Source organism: Gavialis gangeticus, unplaced genomic scaffold, assembly GCF_001723915.1.
Source record: "Gavialis gangeticus isolate Ggan-Ray unplaced genomic scaffold, GavGan_comp1, whole genome shotgun sequence".
NCBI lineage: Eukaryota > Metazoa > Chordata > Crocodylia > Gavialidae > Gavialis > Gavialis gangeticus.
Genome location: NW_017729024.1, coordinates 135,444,487 through 135,454,673, shown reverse-complemented (window position 1 = coordinate 135,454,673; position 10,187 = coordinate 135,444,487). Strand labels below are relative to the sequence as shown.

At 41.7% G+C, this 10,187-nt stretch overlaps 1 protein-coding gene across 1 annotated transcript in view; it reads left to right on the top strand.

The window, feature by feature from the left end:
• Window positions 1–10,187, top strand: part of NLN (neurolysin) — a 75,953-nt gene that overhangs the window by 65,018 nt on the left and 748 nt on the right. The window contains exons 10-12 of the mRNA XM_019517779.1: window positions 30–216; window positions 4,494–4,622; window positions 5,768–5,904. Coding sequence (XP_019373324.1) covers window positions 30–216; window positions 4,494–4,622; window positions 5,768–5,904 — 453 coding nt within the window. The remainder of the gene's footprint in view (window positions 1–29; window positions 217–4,493; window positions 4,623–5,767; window positions 5,905–10,187) is intronic.

The following is a 10,187-nucleotide window of genomic DNA, read 5'->3' as shown; positions in this document are numbered from 1 at the left end:
TTTTTTTTTTTTTTTTTTTTTTTTTTTAGACTGACTTTGCAAGATTTAGTGGAACTAATGTGGAAACAGATTTTGTAGAGGTTCCTTCACAGATGTTTGAGAACTGGGTGTGGGAAAAAGAACCATTACAACAAATGTCAAAACATTATAAAGATGGGAGCCATGTTTCAGACACCCTCCTTGAAAAACTTGCTGCCTCTAGACTAGCTAATACAGGTAATTTTTAAGCATTGCTTTCATAAAATCATATCATAGAAAAGTAGGTCTGGAAGGGAACTTTGGTGGTAATCTAGTCCAGCCCCATGCTCAAGACAGAATCATCCCTGACTATACCATCCTAGTCAAGCATCTTTCTAATCTACTTTTTAAAATGTCTCAAAGTGGCCTCTTCCAGTGCTTAAACTCCCTCATGGTAAGAAAGTCCTTCTTAAATTTCTTCCAGCTTAAATTTCCTCTGCTCCTTGGGGCCATTATTCCTAGTCTTGTCATCTGTGGCCACAGAGTTTTTCTAATTATTTTTGTTGCTCTCTGATAGGATTTTTCTAATTTATCCATATCCTTTTTGAAGTTTGGGTCCCTAAAATGGACCTACCTAGTACTCCAGGTGAGGCCTTATGAGTGCCAAACAGCAGAAAGATCACTTCCCTTCTTTCACAAATTGTTAATACAATCCAGTGTGTTGTTTTTTAAACAAGAGCACACTGTTGGCTCATACTCAGCTTCTGGTCCACTAACCCTGCGGGTCCTTTTCTGTGGTACTGCCATCATTTTCCAGCCTGCATTTATACATGCACCAGCTATTCCATTCTAAGTACAGGATTTTGCACTTACCCTTAATGAATTTCATCCAGTTGATTTTTTTCCCTCCAGTTCCTCCAGGTCATTTTGAATTATAGCCCTATACTCCAGAGTGTGTTTAGCTCCATTAAACCTGGTATTATCCACAAATTTGCTAAATGTATACTCAGTCCTATCCTCCAAATGATTAATGAAGATATTAAACAATATCAGGCTTGTTGGCACTGGATTTATGATGCAGATACCTTGTTCCGGGAGGACCCAAGCCCTCAGACTGACCATGACCTCTCTATTTGGTAATAGTCAAATTTTATTGATACACAGTGATACCAGATGAGAATAATGCAAACAGTTCTATAGCTACCAGTCCTAGAGCTGTCACATAGGGAAGGTACGTCTGGACAGTATGCAAACTTCACTCTGAGGTTCTCCCTTGAATATTAGATGTCAGCAGCCTGGAAGTCGAAGGCCAATCCCCCTTTCCCCTCCTTCTCCACCCCCACAGTGGGGTGTGTGAGACAGGCTGGTGGTGTGCCCTCTGTCTGTGGTGGCCTCGAGTTCCCTTCCCAGGGACCCTTTGCTGCTCTGAAATCCCTCCCTTTCTCCCCCTCTGATGACTCTTCATCTCTGGGCATCTTTGATTGGGCTCCCTGTGGTCATCATACTGTCCACACTTTGTCCTCTCAGTATATTTCTTTGTTTCACAAACCCATCACATGCACACATCCTAATTTGGACTGTTTACCATTTTTTCCTAATTTGGTCTGTTCCCCAAAGCCGGAAATCCCAAGGGCTGTGCAGTTGGATGCTGTGACCTAATGCCACCTTATCTTATGTTATGGAACAGTATGGTACATGTCTTCAATTTCTCAGCCTGTGTGTCTGCTAGTTTTAGATGCAGTCGGCCTTGAAGGAAACTTTGTCACAAACAGGCTGTTAGAAATCATTTACCCCTTGCCGTTGCCCTGGACTATTATTTTAACGCATGTCTACTTTACTTACAAGCCAGTTCCCAAAAGCAAACCTCTAAATACCATTTTCTATCCATCAAGGCCCAGGACAGACCCTTGGGGAACCTAACTTGATACTGCCTCCCAAACAGGCATTGAACCATTGATGACTACTCATTGATCCAACCAGTTATGTATCAAGCTTACGAGACTCATCTATATTTCTTTAGTTTATTAATGAGAATAACATGGGAAACTGTGTCAAGAGGCGTGCTAAAATAAAAGCATATCACATCCATACCTCTCCCCCATCCACAGAACCTGTCACTTATAGATGGAAATTAGGTTGGTCAGGCTTGACTTGTTCTTGTATATCTATGTGGCTATTCCTGATCACCTTGTTCTCTAGGTGCTTTAAAAGAGATTCTTGAATGAACATAATTTTTCCAGGTATTGAGGTCAGGTTAACTAGCCAATAATTCCCCAGATCTCCCTTCTTCCCTTTCTTAAAATTGGACACTATATTTGCCCTTTTGGAGTCACCTGGGATCTCACTCAACATCCACAAATTCTCAAAGATGGTAGCCAATAGCTTTGAAATTGTGTCAGCCACTTCTTTCAGTTCTCTAGGATGTTTGCTGTCCAGACATAACAACTTAAAAGCATCAAGCTTCTCTTAATTATGCTTCTTTTAAGCTTCTCGTCTCAAAAAGAAACTAGTAGAATTAGAAAAGGTATAGGGAAGGGCAGCTAAAATGATCAGGGGCCTAGAGCAATTGCTATACAAGGAAAGACTAAAACGGCCAACACTCTTCAGTTTGGAAAGAAGGCAGCCAAGGGGGGATATGACAGAGCAGAAGACTAGAAAATCATGAAGTGTGTGGGCAAAATGAACAGGGAACTGTTGTTCACCAAGTCCCAGAACACTAGCAGTAGGAGGCAGGCACCTGCTGAAATTGGTAGGTAACGGATTTAAAACTAACCAAAGAAGGTAGTTTATATGTAGTTAACTTGTGGAATTTATTGTCACAGGAGGTGGTGGAGGCAAATAGCATAATCAGGTTTGGAAAGAAACTAAATAAATGCATGGATGATAGATCTATCTGATGACTACTGAACAAAATGGAGATTTTCCTCCGGCCTCTTTAATCCAATAAACGGTGGATGCCACAGAGGGTATTGAATAGGGGATAGATCACTCTACTGAGATCCAGTTTGATGCTGTCTGTGTATAACGCCCACCCCTGCCGCTATCGGAGATAGAATACCAGAGTAGGTGAACCATTGGTCTGACCCAGTATGGTCTACTTACATTCTGATCCATAACCTGTTTTACCACTGCTCTAGGCTGTTTACCAGTCCCTATCTTTGCTGCGAATTGTCCTCCTCATCTTATGGCTGACTTTATTCATGTACAATTCAAATGAATATTAAATACTTCAGTTTTCTCTGCATTATCTCTAAGTAGGCTGCCTTCTGCATTTAGTAAGGGACACACATTACTTCTGACATACTTGTAAAATCTCTTTTTATTGCCTTTTACATCCTTGCCAGTTGCACCTCAAATTATGCTTTGGGCTTCCTGATTTTTCTCCCTATATGCCCATGCAATACTCTTATATATGACTAAATTTCTATTTTTGTAGGATGCCTTTTCGAGTTTCAACACATTGAAGAGACAGTGTTTTAGCCAAGTCAGTCTTCTGCTGCACTTTCCAATCTTCTGTCACTTCTGGATATCTTGTTTCTGCACCCTTAGTATAACCTCCTTAAAGTACAGCCAGCTCTCCTAAACGACTTTCTCCCTCCCACTTACCTCCCAAGGGATCTTACTTATGAGTTTACTGAGTTTGTTAATGTCTACTTTCCTGAAATCTGGTGTCTTTATTCTGAGTCTCTCCTCTTAGAATCTTGAACTCTATCATTTCATGGTTACTTTCACCCAAGTTACCTTCCACCTTCACATTCTCAACCAATTCCTCCCAGCTTGTGAGCAGCAAGTCGAAAAGAGCTTTGTCCCTAGTTGGCCACTGTACCCAAAGTTATCCCCAAAACACTCCAAGAACTTGTTGGACTGCCTGGACACTGCTGTGTTTCCCTCTCAGCAGGTGTCTTGGTAATTCAAGTCCCTGTGAGAACAAAGTCCTGTGATTTGGAAACTTCTGCTAGTGGTTTAAAGAAGGTCTTGTCTGCCTCTTCCTCCTGGTCTGGTGGCTTGTAGCAGATACCCACTGTGACATCACTCCTGCTCATCTCCCCTCGGACCTTTATCCAGAGGATTCCAACATCCAGAATGGTGGATGGAAAGTATAAAGCCAATATTCTGTGTAAAACAGAATGAACACAGTCCCCTTGTATTTTTGTTCATCCTTAAATGTGTATGTACTGCTTCTGTAATTACAACTGATAGGTAAACATATAGAAAAGAAAGTTTATACTTTTGGAATGATTACAAAAACTATGTTTAAATGCTGAAACTGAAACTAAAAATGGCTGATGTCTTAATTGTTTTCAAGAACACAATTTAAGAAGATGGAGATTGTAATAGCAAATCCTTTAATAATAATAAGCCTCTCAAATTTTTAACTACTTGTTTCAGTCAAGTAGAAGAGCAGTTAAAATAAAAACAATGGTTTCTTACCTCAGTGGCCTAATTCACACATATTTTTTATGCATGTTAAGATTCTTGGATGGAAGATGCCATAAAAACTCATCATTGAATAATAAATGTTCTTATACCATTAGGTCTTTTAACCCTTCGTCAGATTGTCTTGAGCAAAGTCGACCAGTCTCTTCACACAAAGCCTTCTTTTGACCCAGCAGATGAATATGCCAGGTATTGCGTGGAGATTTTAGGAATTCCTGCAACTCCAGGTATGTAAACTTAAAACTTAGGGGTGCACTGATAAAGATTTTCGTGGCCAATGCCAAAAGCCAATAATTAACTAATTATATCATCCAAGCCTGATCCAATAACCGATATTTAGTAATAGTGCAAGGCATTTTAAACTACTGACATAAATAAACCTTTTTTTGTTTGTTTTTCATTTATAACACACACACACGCCTCCTGTCTGCTCTGGTCCTCAATAAGGAAGGCGGTGACTGACTTATTCCCATGCACATTGCCCCCTCACCCATGGCACCTACCCGCAGGCCTGCCCCCTGCACAGCCTATGCTGCCATCCTGGGTAGGCGGGTTGGACCCTTGCATGGACAGCAGCACCAGGTGTGTTTGGAGCCTCAGAGCACACCACTGTCTCAGCATCAGCAGGTCCCAGACAGCCGAGCTCCCACCACTATCAGGGAGAAGTTGTTTTTGCCAAGGCGCCCAGTGCCCAGCAGAGCAGAATGTCCCTTGCACAGCACCTTACCCCACCCATGCGAAGCTCAACATCTCCACAGCAGCCCTGGTACTCAAGCTCCTGCTGCATGCACAGCTCTGCCATGCCAACAAAAGCTGGTAATGGTCCTTTAGTACCTGGATGCAGCACTCCCTGGCCTCCTCCCTCCACCACTGCTTGCTAGGGCCTGTATTCTGCTGCAGGCTCAAGTTGGTGGCAGGGCATGGGGACCAGACCATGCTTGCCAGGGTGCTCCAGGTACATGGCCATAATTATCAACTACAACGACCAAAAAAAGCTGATAGCCAATAACATCATTTCTCCTTTTATCAGTGCTGATCTGATAGCCAACTGATATATTGGTACACCCCTGGTAAAACTTTATGCAGCATACCTGAATGCTTCAAATAATCATACAGTACCTTTGCAGTAGGTTTTGTCATAGCAAATAAAAGTAATGCTATTCAAAAAAGAAATTCACTTAATGAAATTGAAATAATTACTTTGTAATAAGATTAAAAGGTCCATTAATATTATTCCATCAGAAAAAAAACCCTAGTACAGTTGGAGTATATTCCAAACTGGTGCATTAATGTTACCCTAAGTCTGCAGCAGTCTTGTGCAGGGATGAATATACATGACTTTAACTGGTTGGTTTCTCTACTACTTTTTAAGGAACAAACATGCCAGCTACTTTTGGACATTTAGCAGGTGGATATGATGGCCAATACTATGGATACCTCTGGAGTGAAGTTTTTTCCATGGATATTTTTTATAGCTGCTTTAAACAAGAAGGAATAATGAATCCAAAGGTAAGATAGGAACTTGGTTTTTGAGCACCTTCTGTTAGTGGAGAATATTTGTACTTCCAAATTAGCTATAATATAGTTTCCAAAACTAGTTTTATTATAATCTGTACAACCAGTTGATTTTAACATCTTAGGCCACATCCACGACAGCAGGGAAAATTGTTAACAAATGATTAACATGATAGTAAAAAATCACATGTGGGGGTTTTTAGGGCTGTTGTATTTACACAATTCTTAACTAAAGTTATGCAAGAGACAGAAATTTCTAAGGGTGATATATTTTATTGGACCAACTATGTAGTTGGTCCAAGGTTAGGCAGGCTTTGAAATACAAGGCATTCCTGCATCAGGTCTCTGGTCAGGGGAAGCCTGGCTTCCTGTGATCAGAGACATAACGAAGAATGCCTAGCCTAATGCCTTGTCTAATTTAATCCCAATGATATAGTCACCCTAATAAATCCTTGACTTTTGCATAATTTCTGGACCATCATAGCTACAACATTACTCTTACACTACCGTAACTAAAGTTACATATTTTAAACTATTTTACAACACTTGCATAAGGCTTCTAAATGGTATTGAATTGCTTTCATTTTCTTTCTTGTGGCACTTTATGAAAAATGTCTCATCACAAGAGCTAACGTATATTCTGCTTCTGCAAAAAGTGCTATGATACTAGCACTTTATCTGTTTCATTTTCTGCTTACCACCCATCTTAGAAAATTTAATCTATTCAGAGCCTCCCGTTTTGCAACATAATATAAGTAATTACTCCATGAGACCAGTTCAAGCATTTATGGTTTGGTTTTGAGCATCTTCTCTAAAATGGCTTTGAAGCTTAAATTATAGATTTGCTATAGAGTGTGCATTTACCCCTTTCTGCCCACATGACCTCTTTTGTACAGAGCAGGAAGGAAGGACAGTTGTTAGGCAGACCCATGATTAACCATGTTGTCAGCTCAGGCAATATTTTTCTTTTGCAAGGAAATAGTATTTAGACTGAAGTGAAGTCTGTCTCTCAGTGGTATAAGCTTTAGCCCTTATACAAATTCCAGTCCTGCTTGGATAAATCCCATGTGATTGCTTGCTATGCCTCACTTGCCCACATCTTGCCGTACAGCAGCTGACTAGGACTGCTGAGGAAGCAGGCAGAGGTCTCTGTCTTCCCCTCCCCTCAGTAACTGGAAATCAGGCTTATAGGAAAGGGAGGAGGAGGGGACAGAAAGAGCACAAGCCACTCCAGGTCATTCCACTTCCCTGTTCTCTACTTCTAGATTGTTTTCCATGTTCCCCCCTGCCCTGGCATATCACTCAACCTGGGAACTGGGGAAAGGGTGAAGAATTCATAGAGCTGTCTTCCCTATTTTTAAGAGGAGGAAGGGCTGCAATATGTGCCTCCTCCCCTACTGCACACACAGCTCTAGCCAGGAAGAGTTAAGGGAGAAGAGTCCTTGGAGGAGCAAGGGTAAAGGTGCATATAGCCAGATCTGATGTAGAGGCTGAGAGGAGGAGCACATTGAGCCAGACTTCCTGTATTACCTAGGGCTTTCATTCTGTTCCTTGGGCACCCTCCTCACATAGATACAGTTCATTTTCTGAGTGTATTTAAAGGCTAGTTTAGGGCTTTGGACTATTCAAAATCTCACAAACCTCACTTCCCATTTGCTCTGGGATGTCTACATACCACTAAGAATGAAAGCATCTTTTGATTTTTATTTAGGGCTTTTATGTCTGTAAATGAGAGGTTTAAAACTGATCCATCTGCCCAGTTATTTAAGCTACTAGTAAATAGATAGTCACTGTATTTCAACTACATTGACTCCTGGTGCCTTTATCTAGGGAGGCCTCCTGCAAAATTTCTCTATAAACTAAAATAGAGGGAAAAATGGTTTTCACTATAGCATGAGGCATCTTTATTCAGTTGTTCATGTAACTTTATAGAGGGATTCCCTCTGTGTGAGAGCTACTTAGAGCAGACCTTTTCTTAAAACAGCCTCATGCCTCAGAATAGATCTGTTTAGCCTGCTGTCCTTTGTTATTGTTCTCTAGAGATATTGTGCCAAGAACAACTTCCCATAAACAAGGATGTTTTGTCTTTTTTTTCTTGTACACATCATTACACCTAGATTCAAATTTTTCAGGAATTCATGACAAGAAAGAAGATACTAGCATATTGCAAGAAATGTTTTTTTAAACCTTGGCTTACCTCTTCTTACCTTTTCCTGTCAGAATGAAAGCTCTTTCCCTGCCTGAGTAACAATTACAAAAGCTGCTTCAGCTTCAGAGATTGTATTTTTAATGATTGCTCATAAGACTTCTGTGTATAGCTTTAGTAATTGGTAGATTTTTCCATCGCTACAAACTGTCTGGAGGAATCTCTGTTCTCCCAAGAACTGGGAGATGTGGCTGTTTGTGAGGTAGTGGAAGATCTGTTCCACAGACACCACAGGCTGCTGTTATTCAAATTACACTTTAATCTCACAATGGTAAAAGCTCCAGACTCTACTAAACTTCAGGAGATTAATACAAATAGTGAAATATAAGCAGTGCTTGATCAAATTTACACTTCAGCAAGACATCAGCCAAAGCAGTTGGTAAGCTTGCATAGCTGCAGTATAGTTTCCAGGGTTTTAAAACTGAAACATTATTCATTTGGTAGTGAGAGCAGGAGTTGCTACCCCTTTTTTCTTTCCAGGGGAAGAGAAGCCATACCTGAATAACATCGTAGATAGCTATGTAGTAGTTCTCAGTTGCATGGATAATGGGGCTAAGCCAGTGGTTAACCTTTTGGTGGGTGGGCTGAATGAGTGGTGTGGGGCCTGTTTGCAGGCTGGATGAGGCCCTGCACTGCCTCCACTTAGCCTACCACTGGATTGAGCCCCATGCTGCCTCCCTCAGCCCTGCGCTGCCTCTCTTGTCGCCATACCATCAGACTGGGGCCCTGCACTGCCTCCCTCAGCCCCACACCACATGATTTGGGACTCCATGCTGCATCCTTAGTGTCTGCACCACTCAACTGGAGCTCCGTGCTGCCTCTGCTCGGCCCTGCCCTGTAGGATTGTACCCTGAGCCACTTTCACATACTGATCTAGCATGCTGTCCAGCCCTCAAGCCTCCCACTGATGGGAAATATGACAACAAGGGAACAGCAAATGCTGCCACCTCTACCCCCCTCCCCTTCTTGCCAAATTTTCAGGTCCATAGGGACCCCTGTAGACCAGATGGCATGGCTACGCAGGTCAGATCTGACTCATAAACCAAGGTTGAGCACCTCTGGTTTAAACCTTCTCCCCCACAGATCAGTAGAAATAATTTCTACCGCTGCCCCAACCTCTCTTGAAACCACTATAGAATACCCATTTACTTGGTCTTTGCTCAGGAAATAGGTTTGAAAGGTGGTTGAAAAACAGGATAAGAATGTGTAAGTTTCTTTCAAAGATAACCTCAGAATTTCTGAAATTCAGACCTTTGAATTCAGACAATAAACAGGATCTTTACTTGGTTTCACAAGACAACAATTAGGAAGTTTTGTAGGCCTGAAAATAGATAACACCTTGTCTTATTTTTTTAGTCAGAAGCCAAAGTTATCCCAGAACTACACATGCAGAATAATTCTTTCACTTCATATCTCAGGGTCCAAAATATGCTGGCAGGGTTTCAGTGTTGTTTCGCCATGATGGTCCAGAAAATATATGGGAGGCAAGGGGTATTTATGATAGGCCAGCTGTGTCATTGACAGAGAACTTAGGACAGTTTGTCCAGTAAAAGATATCACAGAAAAACCCCTTGCTGCTTAAAATATTCTAGGTAGATTCAAGGAATGTGAACACAGTAAGACATGTTTAGGTAATCTTCAGGGCCTGTTCTTTCAGAATGCATCAATTAGTACAGTGTTTTAAAGCAGGGTTGGGCAATTATTTTGGCTGGAAGGCCACTTAATGAGCTTTGGGGACCTGTCGAGGGCCATATCCATCTCGCTCTATCTGTCTGTCTCTGTCTTTCTCTTCATGCCATACTAGCTCTGGGTTCATTTCCAGAGTGTGGCTACCCAGTCCACATTCTTCAGTCAGTCCACAGTTCCAGGGCACTGCCTCAGTTCCTAGATGCCCTCATCCCACACACCCTGGACTTCTTCCATTACCTCCATGGGAGGGCAGATGTAAAATAGAGTCACCTTCTGGAGATGTTCTGTACATCTCCCTATACTTAAATGGAGGTGAGTAGTGTTGTGCCTTCACTTTGCCCATCTCCCTGGGACTTGCACAAAATTTGCCCTTTGCATGCCT